This window comes from Dendrobates tinctorius, unplaced genomic scaffold (genome assembly GCF_039654945.1).
Source record: "Dendrobates tinctorius isolate UK_male_01 unplaced genomic scaffold, ASM3965494v1 ptg000377l, whole genome shotgun sequence".
Classification (NCBI taxonomy): Eukaryota; Metazoa; Chordata; class Amphibia; order Anura; family Dendrobatidae; genus Dendrobates; species Dendrobates tinctorius.
This window is the reverse complement of record NW_027362043.1, coordinates 6,661,412-6,679,925: the sequence shown is the minus strand read 5'-3', so window position 1 is coordinate 6,679,925 and position 18,514 is coordinate 6,661,412. Positions and strand designations below refer to the sequence as shown.

Below are 18,514 nucleotides of genomic sequence, written 5' to 3'. Positions count from 1 at the left end.
ATATTTCATGTTCATTCCCCACCTATAAAGCACAGGGAATATAATATACACCTGTTTATATGGGATATGTGTTCATTCCCCTATTATCTACATATATTACATGTTCTTTCCCCACCTATAAAGCTCAGGGAATATAATACACACCTGTTTATATGGGATATGTTTTCATTCCCCTATTATCTACATATATTTCATATTCATTCCCCACCTATAAAGCTCAGGGAATATAATATACACCTGTTTATATGGGATATGTGTTCATTCCCCTATTATCTACATATATTTCATGTTCATTCCCCACCTATAAAGCTCAGGGAATATAATATACACCTGTTTATATGGGATATGTGTTCATTCCCCTATTACCTACATATATTACATGTTCATTCCTCACCTATAAAGCTCAGGGAATATAATATACACCTGTTTATATGGGATATGTGCTCATTCCTCTATTATCTACATATATTTCATGTTCATTCCCCACCTATAAAGCTCAGGGAATATAATATACACCTGTTTATATGATATGTGTTCATTCCCCTATTATCTACATATATTTCATGTTCATTCCCCACCTATAAAGCTCAGGGAATATAATATACACCTGTTTATATGGGATCTGTGCTCATTCTCCTATTACCTACATATATTACATGTTCATTCCCCACCTATAAAGCTCAGGGAATGTAATATACACCTGTTTATTTGGGACATGTGTTCATTCCCTATTATCTACATATATTACATGCTCATTCCCCACCTATAAAGCACAGGGAATATAATATACAGCTGTTTATATGGTATATGTGTTTATTCCCCTATTATCTACATATATTTCATGTTCATTCCCCACCTATAAAGCACAGGGAATATAATATACACCTGTGTATATGGGATATGTGTTCATTCCCCTATTATCTACATATATTACATGTTCATTCCCCACCTATAAAGCTCAGGGAATATAATATACACCTGTTTATATGGGATATGTGTTTATTTCCTAAGGGCTCATACTCAGTTGCCAGATACTCGCACGATTCTCGTGAGAGTCTCTCGCATGAAAACCTGGCACTGCCGCCGGCACTTGGACCGGAGCGTGTGGCTACATGTACAGTTGTGGCCAAACGTATTGACACCCCTGCAATTCTGTCAGATAATACTCAGTTTCTTCCTGAAAATGATTGCAAACACAAATTCTTTGGTATTATTATCTTCATTTAATTTGTCTTAAATTAAAAATCACAAAAAGAATTGTCCTAAAGCCAAATTGGATATAATTCCACACCAAACATAAAAAAGAGGGTGGACAAAAGTATTGGCACTGTTCGAAAAATCATGTGATGCTTCTCTAATTTGTGTAATTAACAGCACCTGTAACTTACCTGTGGCACCTAACAGGTGTTGGCAATAACTAAATAACACTTGCAGCCAGTTGACATGGGTTAAAGTTGACTCAACCTCTGTCCTCCTGTGTCCTTGTGTGTACCACATTGAGCATGGAGAAAAGAAAGAAGACCAAAGAACTGTCTGAAGACTTGAGAAACCAAATTGTGAGGAAGCATGAGCATTCTCAGAGCTACAAGTCCATCTCCAAAGACCTGAATGTTCCTGTGTCTACCGTGCGCAGTGTCATCAAGAAGTTTAAAGCCAATGGCACTGTGACTAACCTCCCTAGATGTGGACGGAAAAGAAAAATTGACAAGAGATTTTAACGCAAGATTATGTGGATGTTGGTTAAAGAACCTCGACTAACATCCAAATAAGTTCAAGCTGCCCTGCAGTCCGAGGGTACAACAGTGTCAACCCGTACTGTTGTGAGTTCATTCTCGGGTTCACCAGTTGTGGGTTCCCCTTCTGGACTCCCTCTGGTGGTGTCGGGGGGTGGTGCGGCTGGTTTGATCGGTGGAGATCTGCCACCTGAGAATGAGGATGACGATTGCATCTCGGGATTCTCAGATTGGATTTAAGACAGCCGACGCCCTATTCAGTTGCTGGTGATTCCTTCTGGCTTGTCAGCTCTTGGTTTTCAGCTCTATTCCAGTCATCTAAAGCTAAGTTTTTCTGCTAATGTTCACACTTGATTGTATTTGGTTTATTCAGTTTTTTTGTGTGGTCTGCCAGCCCTGGCTGTGGGCTGAGCTGAATTTCCACTCTTATTTATCAGTATTTTGCCAATTGGCTTTTTGTCCCTTACTAGTTCGGTCTCTTTTTCTGCTCTGTCTCAGAATATTTCAGAGTGCAGATATAGTGGGAGAAGTCTAGTGACTTCAGGGTTAATTTTGCTATCAGAAGTGTTGGACATTATTTTTGTAGGGTTTTTTGCAGGTTGCAGACAGTGTCTTCCCTTTCCTTTCCTGTCTAGTTAGTTTGGCCCTATCATTTGCTCAGCCTATTTTCCTGCCTGTGTTTGTGCCTTCATCTTGTTTCACCGTCAATACATGTGTGGGGGCTATCTATTCCTTTGGGGTCTGCTCTGGGGCAGTTAGTTTTCCCTTTTCTTGCTTTAGGCTTATGTAGTCCTCCGGCCATGACGAGGCGTCTAGGTACATCGTAGGCACGCTCCACGGCTACTGCTAGTTGTGTGGTAAGATCAGGGATCTGCAATCTGCATAGTTACCAACCTCTCTGGTTTTCTGTGGCTTAGCTTGTTTTGCCTTTTTCTCCTTGGTGACCCATTCATAACACAGTACTATCCGTCGGCGTCTGAATGAAAAGGGACTGTATGGTAGGAGACCCACTTCTTACCCCGAGACATAAAAAAGCCAGGCTGGAGTTAGCCAAAACGTACCTGAAAAAGCCTAAAATGTTTTGGAAGAATGTTATCTGGTCAGATGAGACAAAAGTAGAGCTTTTTGGGCAAAGGCATCAACATAGAGTTTACAGGAGAAAAACAGAGGCATTCAAAGAAAAGAACACGGTCCCTACAGTCAAACATGGCGGAGGTTCCCTGATGTTTTGGGGTTGCTTTGCTGCCTCTGGCACTGGACTGCTTGACCGTGTGCATGGCTTTATGAAGTCTGAAGACTACCAACAAATTTTGCAGCATAATGTAGGGCCCAGTGTGAGAAAGCTGGGTCTCCCTCAGAGGTCATGGGTCTTCCAGCAGGACAATGACCCAAAACACACTTCAAAAAGCACTAGAAAATGGTTTGAGAGAAAGCACTGGAGACTTCTAAGGTGGCCAGCAATGAGTCCAGACCTGAACCCCATAGAACACCTGTGGAGAGATCTAAAAATGGCAGTTTGGAGAAGGCACCCTTCTAATATCAGGGACCTGGAGCAGTTTGCCAAAGAAGAATGGTCTAAAATTCCAGCAGAGCATTGTAAGAAACAATGTTATTTGATCACTTTTTTCACACGCACTGTGCTCCAATGGCCCCTTCTTCTGTTTATTCAATTTTCACAACATATACCTTTTAAAAAATTCCCCATGTTTTTTCTGTTTTTAATTAAACATCTTTTTCACATTTTTCCTATTTTTGCACATTTATTTAGGCATATTTGTATAATTTTGGATACACACTTAAATTGTATTTACACTTATATGCCATTCTTCCTTTTGCATATTTAACATTTATATCTATATAACCTCCGTTTTTCATCTCTGCACATTTGAGGTATACACATCAGCTCATCTGCTTTGACGTCTCGCCCCTGGATGCAGCACGTCTGATGTCCGGCCTCCTCCTTTACCCTGGCGCGCGGGGTTGGGGGGTTGGTCGGACATCTCGGCGACGTTTACATCCGTCACCATGGTGATGTTCGCCCAGGGCTGGACTCCTCCCGCTCGCCCTGACGCGTCGGCTGGCGGGCGGAGACTGGTCTACTCAGCGACGCCTCTTCACCATGGTGACGCGTCGCATTGATGTCCGTCCTCCCCGCCTTGACGTCAGGTCTTGGAGGTGGGTGGTTGTCATGCAGACGCCTGCTACGGTGGGCGTTGCACCGGGACTCATGAGCGGATGTGATGCTTTTAGCCGCTGCCACCAATGATTATGACACCATATAAAAGCGCTAATACATGGCATATTAGTATACACTCCCCCTGGATAAAGCCAAGTGCGAAACGCGCGTTGGGGTCTTTTTGCTGCTATCAGGTATGAATACAGACGTCTCAATTTAGCACACTTGTTTCCTTGCATATTAATTGTGGCATCAGTTTCTCTCATTGTTTGCACTAAGGTTGCTTTACTATATGAAATCTTTTTTTGCATTTGCACTTTATAAATAGTCTTTAAAAAGTTTTTTACATTTAAAGCCTTTGAATAGGATATTTGGGATGTGTTTTTTGCACCCTATATTTAAAATATTGTCCATTTTTGGTCTTTTTTTGCATTAACATGTGCCCATTGTTGCACTAACGCTGCTTCATCATATGAAAATTTTTTTCCATTTATACATTGGCACTTTATAAATAATTTTAAAGAAGGTTTTTTGCCACTACTAAAGGCCTTTGAATGGGATATTTGGGAGGCGTTTTCTACACCCTATATTTGCAATACTGCCCATTTTTTGTCCCTTTTTGTATCAATGTGTATAATAGAAAATGTGTGCAACGTGTATAACAAGTCTATTTATGCCATAAGATTATTCTTGCAGCTTTTTTTGTATTGGTGTTTCCCCTCCTAAAAAATCTTTTCTGCATTGTTGCATGTATTAATTGTGTATTTTTTGTGATATATATAAAAAATTGCATTGTTGCTAATAACGGCTCAAAATAAATTCCATTTTTATGGTAAAAAAGCTTCCTTTTTCTCTCAGGTCTCCATTGTAAGAAACTCATTGATGGTTACCGGAAGCGGCTGGTTGCAGTTATTTTGGCTAAAGTTTGTGCAACCAAATATTAGGCTGAGGGTGCCAATACTTTTGTCTGGCCCATTTTTGGTGTTTTGTGTGAAATGATCAATGTTTTGCTTTTTGCTTCATTCTCTTTTGTGTTTTTTCATTTAAGACAAATTAAATGAAGATAATAATACCAAAGAATTTGTGTTTACAATCATTTTCAGGAAGAAGCTGAGTATTATCTGACAGAATTGCAGGGGTGTCAATACTTTTGGCCACAACTGTATTTTTATGCCGCCGCACGCTCCGGTCCGAGTGCTGAGTCTCTCGCAAGCCCTAATTCATGTTCATTTCATATCCAAGATGCATAAGAAATCTATAATACGTCTCCATATCTTTGGACCTATAGGTTATTATGTTCATTCCTTTTCTCCTATCTTTTTAGTACGTCCCACCATTCCAACTGTAACTCTTTATCCACCGTTAAACTGTTATAAATATTAAGTTCTTTTTTCCCTTCTGACTTTATTTTCCTCTTCCGTTCCCTTATAAAGAATGGTAGGAAACTGCCTTATCCCTTTCCCTCAGATTCCCTAATTTCTTTTTCTGCCCAGTTTTGTGCATGTTAATGTTAGTTTGGAAATGGCTCAGTGTTGCCCTCTGCTGCTACTGCACAGCATTACACCCAACTGCTGGAAAGTTCCAGCTATGACACTCCCCTATGAAAAGCTGCTGTCAGGGTGTGCGCCTCCTCCTGCCACAGGCTTCCCAAACTTCCTGTAATCCTGAAGATAGGAATGTCTTAAAGGTGTATGTACGCTGTGAGTAGTAAGAAACATTCGCACTTACCATTATGTAATGTATTAACCCTGTGTTTCCCTTTCGTGCATGACCCTGCCCAGTCCCTGCTGGTCAGGCTGCACAATGTCTTGTGGGTTACCACATGGCTGCAGGGTGTGAGCTAACATGCGGGTATCTGAGCATTGGAGTGGTCATGGTGTATGGCTGCTCGAAACCTTCAAGTTCTCCAGTACATCCTCTCAGTGAGACGTGTTCCTGCTTCTCAGCGTATCTGCTCACTTAGGCCACATGCACACATTCAGTATTTGGTGAGGTTTTTACCTACGTATTTGTAAGTAGGGAAGGGCGAACCCGAACTGTAAAGTTCCATGGGAAACCCATGTTACAGTTCGGGTCCAGGGCCGGCTGTAAAAAAAGCATAAAATTAATAATAAACGTTATAATTATACTTACCTGTCCAGTGTCATGTCCTCCTGTCCTGCTGTCTCCCGGCCGCATTTGCTTCTGGGGCCGCTCATTAACTTCCGGCGGTATTCACTGCACTCGTCAGTCTACTTTTTTTTCCGGCAGTGTTCGTGCGGTGACTTCAGGGTTCACCTCTGTTCATGGCCCGAGCCTGACGTCATCGCACGAACACTGCCGTAAAAAGCCTAAGACTGCCGAGTGCAGTGAATACCGCCGGAAGTTAGAGCGGCCCCAGAAGCAAATGCGGCCGGGAGACAGCGGGACGGGAGGACACGACGCTGGACACGTACCGTATATACTCGTGTATAAGCCAAGATTTTCTGCCCATTTTATATACGCCAGGGGGTCGGCAGGGGAGGGGGGGCAGGGGTGTCAGATAATACTTCCCCCCCCCCGGCGCGTCTCTGCAGCCCTCCTGCTTCTCCCGGTCTCTGGCGCCTTCCTTCAGCGGTCATGTGGTACCGCTCATTAAAGTCATGAATATGCGCATATGGTCAGTGACCAATTTAATTAGTATAGTGTGTGTGCAAATTATGGGTCATGTGTGTATTTAATAAAATAATCTTTTTGGGGGAAAAAACTGGCGTGAGCTCCTGTGCAATTTTCTGCACCAGAGAGGGAAAGCCAACGACTGGGGGCAGATATTCATAGCCTAGGAATGGACCATGGTTATTGGTCCTCCCCCCCGGCTACAAACATCTGCCCCCCAGCCTCCCCAGAAATGGCTTATCTCTAAGCTGCGCCAATTCCGGCACTTAGCCTCTCTCTTCCCACTGTCCTGTAGCGGGTAGCATATGGGGTAATATTTGGGGGTTGATGCCACCTTTCTGGGGCAGATGTTTGTAATCCGGGGTGCCAATAACCATGGTCCCTTCCTAGGCTATGAATATCTGCCCCCAGTCGCTGGCTATCCCTCTCTGGCGCAGAAAATTGCGCGGGAACCCAAGCCATTCCCCCCCCCCGAAAAGTTTCTTTTATTAAATACACACGTCCCATAATTTACACACACACTATACTAATTATATTTGTCACTGACATCTATATATCTAACTATTCTGTATGTATTTACTGTATGTAAACCATGTCTTCTATCCTGTCGGCTCCTGCATTGATTTTACAGAAGCCGACAAATGAATTAATGGCTAATCTTGTATCTTGCATATATATATCTAATCTATCTTTTCTATGCTAACCTATCAGTGTGTTTTTACAGTAGCCACATATGAATTGCCGGCTTTTCAAAGGACACCGGTGTGTAAAAATCGCACAGCACTCGCATGGTGCGAGTGCTGTGCAATTTTTTTTATTATCGCACCCATTGACTCCTATTGTGGGATGCGATCCGTTTTCTATTTACAATCGCAGCATGCTGCGATTTTTTTGCCAGCCCGATCGTGATCTGATCCGAGCTGAAAAAAAACCACAGATGAGCACACAATCATAGATTAACATTGGTCCAAATTCAATCTGATTTTTTTTTAATCAGATTGAATTCGTCCAATTTCATCGCAAGTGGGCATGAGCCCTTAGGATACGCTGAGAAGCAGGAACACGTCTCACTGATAGGATAAGCTGAGAAGCAGGAACACGTATCAGTGTTCCTCTCAGTGAGACTTGTTCCTGCTTCTCAGCGTATCCACTCAGTGAGTCGTGCTCCTGCTTCTCAGCGTATCCGCTAAGGCCTGTTTCACACATACGTTTTTTTCTTCAGTTGCAATCCGCGAAAATTGGCGGGACACGGATCCACAACTGTTTTGAAAGCAACGTGTGCTACCGGACCGTTGCTTTGACGGATCCGGGAAAGGCAGAAAATTATAGGAACCCGTGGGGGGGGGAGAGAGAGAGAGATTTTTATTTCAGCCACCAGACCTGGCATTTAGGGTTAAATATCCGGCAGAGGCAATTCTTCCCGGCATGCGCAGTGTACAAATGCGGATCCGGCCAGCAAAAAAACGTTTCAGTGTCCGTCCTGTCATGTCTGCGGACGCCAAAATTTTGGCGGATCCGTAAAAAAATGGATGACCATCTGTCAAGATCCGCCAATAATGAAAGTCAATGGGAAAAAAAACGGATCCGCCGGGAAAAATGGCGGATCCGTTTTTTTGCAAAACGGCGGATTTTGACTGATGGTGACAGACGGATGTGTGAAAGAGGTCAAAGTGAGACGTGTTCTTGCTTCTCAGTGTATCCGCTCAGTGAGACATGTTCCTGCTTCTCAGCACATCTGAGCCTGTATGACACATGATAGGATTAGATTCTTGGCTCTTCCCATTGTCCGGGTCCGACTAGTATCAAGGTTTCAGATGTTGCTTGAGGCTTCATTCAGACGATTCTGATTTGATCAATATTTGGATCTGATTTTCATCAGTATTTGGGGGTATCTGAGCATTGGACGGGTCATAATTAGTGATGAGCGAGCACTAAAATGCTCGGGTGCTCGTTGCTGGGGTCAAGCAAATTGGAATACTCGGGTACTCAGACAAAACAACGCGCCCAATGTAAGTCTATGGGAGACCCGAGCATTTTTACCGCGATCCCCCCGGGGGTCCTTTCAAGGTCTAAAAACGTCAGAAAATGATGGAAACAATACTAAAATGACAAGGGAACATCATGGCAACTGCCCGTGGAAGCATTTCTCACTCCTAGGTCACAGGTCTAAACAATGTTGTCAGGGTTTCACGCCCTTTTTACAGGCTCACCCAAAAACCTAAAAAAACAAAACCAAATTGGATTTTGCTGGGAAATATGTTAAGGTACATCCTTTCCAGGTTAATGACTTGTATACAAGTATAAGGCAAAATAATTAACCCCAGACCAAAATGTTCCTCCACCACTTGGGCTGTGTTCACACGCAGCGTTTTTGAGGCGTTTTTCAACTTTAGCATTGCTTTGAACCAATACAAATGCATTCACTGGGAGTCATTGTAACATTTATCAACCCTAGCTGGCCATGTGGTGTGTGACACATAAGCAGACATATCTTGTTTCATTTCTGAAGGAGGGACTCTTAAAGTCACAGAGCCTATTTTTACAGGGGCATCAGGCAGCATTAATCTTCTTAAAGGGCCATTATTAAACAGTGGATCACCTATGCTGTTATTGCCTATGCATTGAGTGGATGGGCTGCCAAGAATTACAACGCACCCTAATACCACTTTCACGAGAGGTACAGGAGGGCTTCCTGAAAAAATGTTGCATTGAATGCAAGGTCTGGCTTGTCCCAAAGTAACATGCACCCCAATAAGCTTTTCAAGCCACGTACTGGATGGCCACAGGAAAATCCACTTCACATTATTCATGTTGTACTCCCAAACTCTTTTTTTATGAATTGACTGCAAGGCCTGCCCTGCTACCAAGTCATATGCACCCCAATAAGCCTTTGAACCCAGGTACTGGATGGCCACAGGAGAATCCACTTCACATTATCCATTTTGTACTCCCATTCTGTTTTCTTATGCATTGACTGCAAGGCTTGCTGTTATGATTCGGTCACCGAGGAGGATTACCAGGGAATTAGATAAGCAACCAGGAAACCAGAAAGGTTGGTAACTGAGCGAATTGCAGACACCTAAACCTAACAACACAACTAGCATTAGCCGTGGGACGTACCTATGATGCCCTAGATGCCTCGGCACAGCCAAAGAGTTAACTAAGCCTAAAGCAAGAAAGGGGAAAGCTAAACTGCCCCGGTGTAGAACCCCAAAGGAATAGCCCCCAAACATATATTGTCGGTGAGACAAGATGAGGCACAAATACAGGCAGAAAATAGAGTAAGCAAATGATGGGGCCCAAACTATCTAGATAGGACAGAAAAGATACTGTCTGCAATCACGCAAAAACCCTAGAAAATCCAACACGTCTGATATACAAAAACACTGAGGCCACACAACCTCTCCCCCTCTAGATCAGCATTCTGGTGTGAACTGGAAGCAAAGCAAAAGATACTAATATAACAGGGAATTAGCAATACTTAACAGAATAACAAGCTGTGACATATGAGCGGGGTCCAGCACAAATCCCAGCAGGGAATAATGCTGAACCCACACAGCAAAGCAGAAAGCAGAGAAAGGCAAAAACTATATCAAATGCAAAAGATTCCAGCAAACAAATAACTTATCTGAATGATGCAAGACCAAGGAGGGGAAAAAGCAGACTTCACAATGCACAGGAAGAGAAACCAAATCACCAGCAGCAACTGAAGGAAGCTTGCTCACTTAAATCCTCCCAGTCTATAACCCCTGAGTTCCAATCATGGTCTTCATGTGATAGACTTCCATCAACACGGCCAGCTCCACTACTCGCAGCAACCACCAGAGGGAGCCCCGACTCAGAAGTCAAATCAAAAGAGTTCACAACAGCTTGCCCTGCTACCAAGTCATATGCACCCCAATAACCCCAATCCCCCCTTGGAAGAAACATGGAGGAGGGCCTCATAAAAGTCCCCTAGACTTGTAATACCATACACTAAGTGTCTTGGCTGGCAAACATTTTCCCCTGTGGGGTACACCTCAACCTTTTTCAAAACAAGTGTTTTCCGCCCAGCATAACCACCCATACTTGTTAAGAATTCAACACTGGCTGTAGCTGCATGGAACACGTTAACCCTGGTGATCTAGTGGCGGTGGATGATTAGACGTGGAGGAAGGCCTGATTAAAAAATATGCCCAATTTAAAGGAGCGGGTCTCCTAGACTTGTAATGCCCATACACTAAGGGCCCCGTCACACATAGTGATCTCGTTAGCGAGATCACTGCTGAGTCACAAGTTTTTTGACACAACAGCAATCTCACCAATGAGATCGTTGTGTGTGACAGCGATCAGCGACCGCCCCCCCCTGCCAGTATCGCTGATCGCTCTTGGAAAGCCTTGGACATTTTTTTGGTCACTGGTCTCCCGCTGGCCAGCACGCATCGCTCCGTATGACAGGCAGGAGACCAGCGATCAGTTGGTAATTAACGTACACATCGGGTATTGGGAGCTGGTAACTAAGGTACATATCGGGTTTCTAAGTGACGCACGTCCCTTAGATACCCGATGTGTACCTTAGTTACCAGCTCCCTGCATCAGTGCACTGGTAACTAAGGTACACAGCGACGCCGCGAGCTTGGCGCCGCTGGTGCTGATCGCTGGTGAAGCTGTCTGTTTGACAGTTCACCAGCGATCACATAGCGACTCACCAGCGATCCTGACACGTTGATATCGTTGTCGGGATCGCTGGTGAGTCGCTATGTGTGATGGGGCCTTTAGTGTATGGGCTGACAAACATTTCTCCCTGGGGGTACATATCAACATAGTGTGTACATTTTTTTTTAGGGACATCATAAACACCTTGCAAAACTGTAACGTGGTTTCATACGCAGATGCTGTTGGGAAGGTGCAGGTTTTTAGTAAAAATATGGTGGACGAATCGTTGGATGAAGTAATCAGGAAAAGAGGCATGGTGATGACAGGAATGAGAAAGTACATCATTAATAATAGCAGTGGCTACAGGAGGTATGAGATCCAGGATACAGTCTACAATGATTCTTTATTTAGCCACCATCAATTACCAGAATCGGTTTCATGCCCGTCAGAAGATCGGTGTAACGGATGCGCGTGTGAGACTCGGCCTAAGAAATGCCCATCCAAAATATGTTGCCAAAGACGCACATGTCTGTATAAAGGGCAAAGTGCAACATGTTCGTGAGATGCTGAATTATATAAAGCAGATCAGTGTTGGAGGAAAACCAAACAATTTGATGGATGCTCGTGAAAAACTAAGTTTAAAGAGGAGTGCACCATCTGTAACTATAAACACACCCGTGGCACAAGCTTCTTCATCTTCACCCATACATATTACCAATAATATCCAAATGTCCCAATCGAAAATTATTTGTTCTACTGTAACGAACACTGTTAGGGTGAGTGCACACAGTGTGGATTGAGCTGCGGATTTTTCAGCGCGGATTTGCAGGTAAAACCGCAGGTAAATTGACCTGTGGTTTACCTGCGGATTTGCCAGCGGTTTTCCCCTGTGGTTTGACACCTGGACAATGGAACAGGTGTCAAACCACTGCGGAATCCGCAGAAAGAATTGACATGCTGCGGATTTAAAAATCCGCAGAATGTGCACAGCAGTTTTTGAAATCCCATAGATTTGCATTGTACTGAACAATGCTTGTGTATCTGCAGTGGATCCGCAGAGGCAAATCCGCTGCGGATCCGCAGCAAAATCCGCACCGTGTGCACATACCCTTAAAGAAATGCCACTAAACGTACATAACCACGACTCTTGGAAACTCAAGATTTCCTCTTTACAAGATATGTACGATGATGGTATTGATGCCGACTTTGAAATTTACCACATCCACATCAAGAAGATGAAGATCACAGCTGCAAAAAATGTGCAAAAAAGGCAGTGAATTTCTGGAAAATCACTTTCTCTTGGGCAAAGTTTCCCTCTGAATAAAGTGGTACCGAATGATGCATACACAGCTCTCATGTCTAGTCAGCGTGAGATGATTGAAAGATGATGTATTCTGATTTGTCCATGTCCACTTTTTAAAGCGAGCAGAAAACAAGGATGATATAGCGGGAAGACGTGTGATTTTGGTCAATAAGGAGGTGATATCAGGTACAGGTAGGCAGATCTGTGTGTCATCGGCGTAGTGATGATATTGCAAACCGTGCCATTACCGTATTTTTCGGACTATAAGACGCACCGGACCATAAGACGCACCCCAATTTTCAGAAGGAAAATAGGGAAAAAAATAATAATGTGTCAAATGGGGGTCCGTCTTACAGTCCGAATTCAGCTTACCTGGGAAGGGATCCGGCACAGGTGGAGGAGTGGTCACAGGGGTCATTCAGTGGTCCAGGCTCGTGCGGTGGCGGCTCTGTGCTGGGGCAGGTTGGTTGTGCTGGAGCAGCTGGGCTGTACTGGGGCAGCTGGGCTGGGCTGTGCTGGGGCAGCTGGGCTGGGCTGTGCTGGGGCAGGTGGGCTGTGGCAGCTGTGCTGGGGCTGGGGCAGGTGGGCTGTGGCAGCTGTGCTGGGGCTGGGGCAGCTGTGCTGTGCTGGGGCTGCTGTGCTGGGGCAGCTGTGCTGTGCTGGGGCAGCTGTGCTGGGGCAGCTGGGCTGTGCTGGGGCAGCTGTGCTGAGTTGGGGCTGGAGCAGCTGTGCTGGGGCAGGTGGGCTCTGTGGGGTGAGGGTGGCGGCTCTCTGTGCTCCGGTGCAGGGGCGGCGGCTCTGCTGGCATTTCTTCCAAGCCCGGCAACGAGATCTCGTCCCCTGAGATCTCGGGACGAGATCTGAACCTGCGCATGCGCCGTCCCCGGACCGGCGGCCATCTTCCCGGCGTCCATGTTCCCTGAGGCCACCGCAACATGGCGGCGGCCAGCAAGGGATGTGCGGGGGCCTCCGGGCTTGGAGGAAATGCCAGCAGAGAGCTGCTACCCCTGCATCGGAGCACAGCCCGCTGCCACCACCGCACTACAGGGCCCCGCGGCACCCGCACCAGCCTCGGAGGTAGGAACATTGCGACCATAAGACGCACCCCCCACTTTCCCCCAAAATTTTTGGGGAAAAAAGTGCGTCTTATGGTCCGAAAAATACGGTACATCAGCTGTCCCAGGCCGAAGGTGTAGATGGAAAAGAGTAGGGGTCCTATAAGTGAGCCTTGGAGAACACCGACAGACAGGTGTCAAGGTGAGGAGGTGGTGTGGGAGAGGTAGACAATGAATATTTCCCTAACAGTCTTGTTGTTTTTGTAAAGACTGCCAATAACCCCAAAAAGGCCATTTGCACCATCGGCCATGCCCGCATCAGCAGGGGTAGCAACCAGCCTTAACACCACCAGCATGATCAGGCACATGGCAGCAAAGCACCCGACTTTGTTGGTTGAACACCAGGCTCCATGAACAGTGTCTGCGGGTGATATCATTGATTCTTCCGCTATTGTGCGTGCAAGCCAATCCCCTGTCCATGGTGCATGTTAAGATGCCTCCTGCCCTGCATCTGTAGTTGCACACAAACTCAACTAGCACCATTAACAACCACGTACACGTCCTTTTCCCAACGTAGCGTTCAGTTGTCCATACCCCAGTCCTTGGAACGCAAGCGGAAATACACAGCCAACGCCACAGTACTGAATTCACAACTTTCTCGTCTGCTCGCGCTAGAAATGTTGCATTTTAGGCTCCTGGTACACGGAAGTTTTTCGCAACCTGATGGCGGTGACCGTCACATGATACTCGGTCCCCACCCTCCACAATTTCTCTCAGTCTGCCGTCACGACATTACACAAGCAAGCATGTGTCCCACATTACCCGGGCCCTCAGCAATTCTTTTACAGGGAAAGTGCACCTAACCACGGACACGTGGACAAGTACTTGTGGACAGGGACGGTACATCTCGCTGACGGCACACTGGGTTAGCGTAGAAGAAGGCATAGCCTAGTCGGACATTGGGAGACCATGTCACAGATGTATGGAGGAGACCGGTTGTGGAAGACATTGTATGTCATAGTTATTGTTTTGAACTGTAGCCTATGGGCAAAAGGAAGGCAGTGAAGGGCCTGGCAGAGAGGAGAGGCTGGGGAATAATGGTGGGACAGTTGGATTACTCTGGCAGCAGAGTTTAGGATAGATTTGAGTGGTGCAAGAGTGCTGGAGGGGAGACCAGAGAGTAGATGGTTGCAATAGTTGAGGCAGGAGATCATGAGGGCATGCACAAACGTTTTTGAAGTTTCTTGGAATTTACAGATCCAGGAAATGTTTTTTTGAGTTGTTGTGGGCAGGAGGAGGCAAGGGCTTGTATCTTGAAAGAGAGGGCAGAGTCGAGGATCACCCTGAGGCCACGAACATGTGGGACTATTTGACCTGGTGTGCAGTCCCAAAATTACACAAGCAAATGTCCCACAACATTACTCGTGCCCTCCACAATGCTGTTACTTGGAAAGTCCACCTAACCAGAAGCACGTGGACAAGTGATTGTAGTCAGGGACGGTACATCTCACTGAGGGGACACTGCACTAACATAGTGGAAGCTACTCCGACCTTGGTATGGTGCATATCCTCCCAACCTCCAGTATAGCAGGCCCTATGTCGATCTGGGTTGCCCCCACAGTCTACAGCTTCGCCTCTATCTCCAAAAGTAGCACTTCAGTCACAAGCTGGAAGCACTGCCTCATCTAAGAGGCAACAGGCTGTGCTGAAGCTAATATGCTTAGGTGACAAACCACACAATGATGAAGAGATGTGGACAGCTCTGAAAGAGCAGGCAGATCTGTGGCTGAAACCGCTGAGCCCACTGTTAGGTGTCGAGTTTCCCCCACTGCACAGGGGGAATCTCAAGCCATGTCCACTGCAGTCTCCCATTCCTCTGCGGCCACAGAGATTCCTGCTCAGCAGAGACGTCGGTCCAGGCGTCTTGCCCAGGCTAATGCTAGGTGTCTGGTTGCTCCTTCAGGCTCTGCTGTAACACCATGCTTGAGTCAATAGCAAGCAGACGCTCCAGGGTCTAAGTCCTGTATTTTGCCTACTGAGCATGCCTGTGGGACGACCTCTCATTGGAGGTCGGAGGTCACATGCGCAGGTCCCGTTCCTGCTCTGATTGGTCCACTACTGAGAAGATCCCGAAAAGTCGCTGCTATAAAAGAGTCACATGGCCGCTCGGCCATGCGCTAGTATAGACTCTTGAGGCTTGTGGTGTGTATGATGACGGATGTTTGTGACTGCGAATGACTCATTATGAAACCCCTACCCTTGGTTGTGACTGTTGTTATGGCTTAGTGGTTAGAGTCAGCGCCTGTCAGTGGCTAAGCTATACACCACAGTGCATCCTAGTCCTCTGCACTATCTAGCATCCGACTGTGCCTCCCTGCTCAGGGCTCTGTTGTACTGCGCCAGGTAGCAGTAACCGCCAGTGCAACACCGTGCGCACCTCTTGCGCCTTCCTCCCCACCCCGGGTGGTTAGTGGCATCCGCCGAAGTGGTACTTTGTGCACTTGGTGCGATCATATATACAGTATATGTGAACGAAAATGGAGGGCACCACTGGAAAGAGGGGTTCACCAGAGACTAGTCAAAAATATGTGACAGAAAAAAGAACAAAGCGACCAGCCTATGAATAGGGAACACCACATGTATGAGTAAAAAATGTATGAAGTTTAAACTTCATACATTTTTTACTCATACATGTGGTGATCCCTATTCATAGGCTGGTCGCTTTGTTTTTTTTTCTGTCATATATACAGTATCCTCTCCTTTTGTTGGCACCGCAGCCGCGGCGCTGAGCGCTGATGGTCTAGAGCAGGGTTCCCCAACTCCAGTCCTCAAGGCCCACCAACAGATCATGTTTTCAGGATTTCCTTAGTATTGCTCAGGTGATAATTGCTTCACCTGTGCAATACAAAGGAAATCCTGAAAACATGATCTTTTGGTGGGCCTTGAGGACTGGAGTTGGGGAATCCTGGTCTAGAGGAGCTCTAGTCCTGTGCCTCTGGGTGTGTGATGTCCCCAGGCATTGAAACTCTCCACTGCAGATGTTGTAAAGGATTTGTGAGCAGAAGAGGTTAGTTGGTGACTAGTCTACCAGCATCAACAAGGTTGTCGGTATTCAGTTCTGACTTCACCCATAAAATCTCAGGTGTGGACACGGATGTCAGACATATGTACCATCCTCCAAAACTTTGAGGAATCCACCAAGATGGTGCGCATCAATGACGCCATAATTAACTTCTCCATCCTGCTTCTGTGTTCTAATATGAATATTTATAGTTATTTATATAGTACAAACATATTAACAGTTTAACAGTTTCAAACACAACAGTCCTAAGTAACAACGATAATAATAATACAATAATTAAACCAAAATAAAATGACCCTGCTCATGACAGCTTACAATCTACACTAAGTAACAACGATAACAATAATTAAACCCAAAAAAACAATCCTGCTCGTGACAACTTACAATCTACAATAAAGTGGGGGAGATAAAAACAACAGGGGTGTATTTACAATAATGTATTTACAATTATATTACTCAGGTTAGTAGAAAGTCGAGGAGGCCTGAGGACAAGGAGGAGAGCATGGTCAGTCGTCCTCTTGGTGAGGACACGGAAGTATTGACTGTTAGCAAAGTTTGGGAAAATGCTGAGGGAGTACCTTGCTGACCATACCAACATCCTCTGTCATTCCTCTGTGCTTTATAATTATTGGTTATCCACGCTGAATCCGTGGCATGAACTGGCTCTCTCTACTGCACATGTGTTTTGTACTTGCGGTCAAGGAGTGCATGGTGCCTCACCCTCTGGCGGTCACTGGGCACACGGTGCCTTGCTAAATGGTATTCCCACTTTTACGGGCGGGAGCCAACAGGAACAGTCCTTTGCAGCGCCAGTGCTCTAAGGACGGAGCACGCTGCTCAGCCTCCTATGCGCTGCTTGTCCACGCCAAAAATCTCTGCTGTCATGCCCGCTTTCTATTAAGCTGGCCCCCTGCCTCTAGGTCACCAGGTCTGTCTGCCTTCTGCAGTTCGCTGCAGCGTTGGCGCTTTGGGTGCATAGTGCACTGCCCCCCTTGCTGCTCACAAGGTCACAGCTGGGGACTCACACCTGCTTTGCGTTTTTTCCCTCAGCTTCCTGCCAGGTTCCTTGTCTAAATATGCCCCCTCTTCCTGGGTAATGGGGCCTGTTCGTTCCACTATTCCTTCCCCCTGGAAAAGGGACGCAGCCTTGACAGTTCCGGACCCGGCGCAGCACAGGTACTCGCAGCACGTTCATCCTGACTCCGTACATATCTGGCTAATCAGTTCTTTAATGCATCATACAAGGCATATTCTGTCCCTGGGGCCTGTGGCTGCAAATATGGCTCTGTGAGATGCTGGATCTCTTCACCTTACTTACAATTGGTGATGGTCACAGATAGCTCAACTCAGCTGCCGGCACACGTTATGAAGAATCCAGAAGAGACTTTGATTTCTTTAAGAATTCTTGTTGAATGCATACAAACAGCAGCAGGTAAAAAAGACTTTCTTCAGACAGGCTGAAAGCAGATGTGCTTCTAATGAAGCCAAGATGGAGAATGAGACACAGGGAGAAGAAGGAAGTGACATCACACCCAGAAGAGGGAGACAGAGAGACAGAAGGGACAAACTTGATGGAAAGGGAGGATTTCAGCTATGCAAAACACAGGAACACATAGTAACAATAAAACAATATGAGAGACTGCAATACAGCATGTAAAATGCACAGGACAGTCTGTAAAATGTCTCATTCATGGGACATAACACTCCCCATCTGAAATCTATAGATTTCATAATTTTTATGATGTCCTCCTTAGATGTCGCTGTAGACCTGAAAAACAAAAGAAAACAAGCATGCAAGTAATAACAACAACAACAGTTGTAGTCCAATTGGCATGGTCCAATCTTCAGTTGGAGGCAGGAAGTCCTCAACAGCAGAATAGTCCGAGTCCAAACGTA

The 18,514-nt window shown here is 45.7% G+C and overlaps 1 protein-coding gene across 3 annotated transcripts in view; it reads left to right on the top strand.

Moving 5' to 3' along the window:
• The window catches only part of S100A13 (S100 calcium binding protein A13), a 58,026-nt gene that overhangs the window by 16,020 nt on the left and 23,492 nt on the right, over positions 1-18,514 (top strand). Inside the window, exon 1 of one of the 3 annotated variants that reach the window (XM_073563089.1) lies at positions 5,478-5,609. The exons of 1 other annotated variant lie outside the window; for it this stretch is intronic. In XM_073563089.1, the coding sequence (XP_073419190.1) occupies positions 5,601-5,609 (9 nt within the window). In that variant the 5' untranslated portion in view covers positions 5,478-5,600. Of the gene's footprint in view, positions 1-5,477; positions 5,610-9,542; positions 9,596-18,514 lie in introns of those variants that run through there. One more of the 3 variants, XM_073563090.1, reaches the window with a different exon arrangement.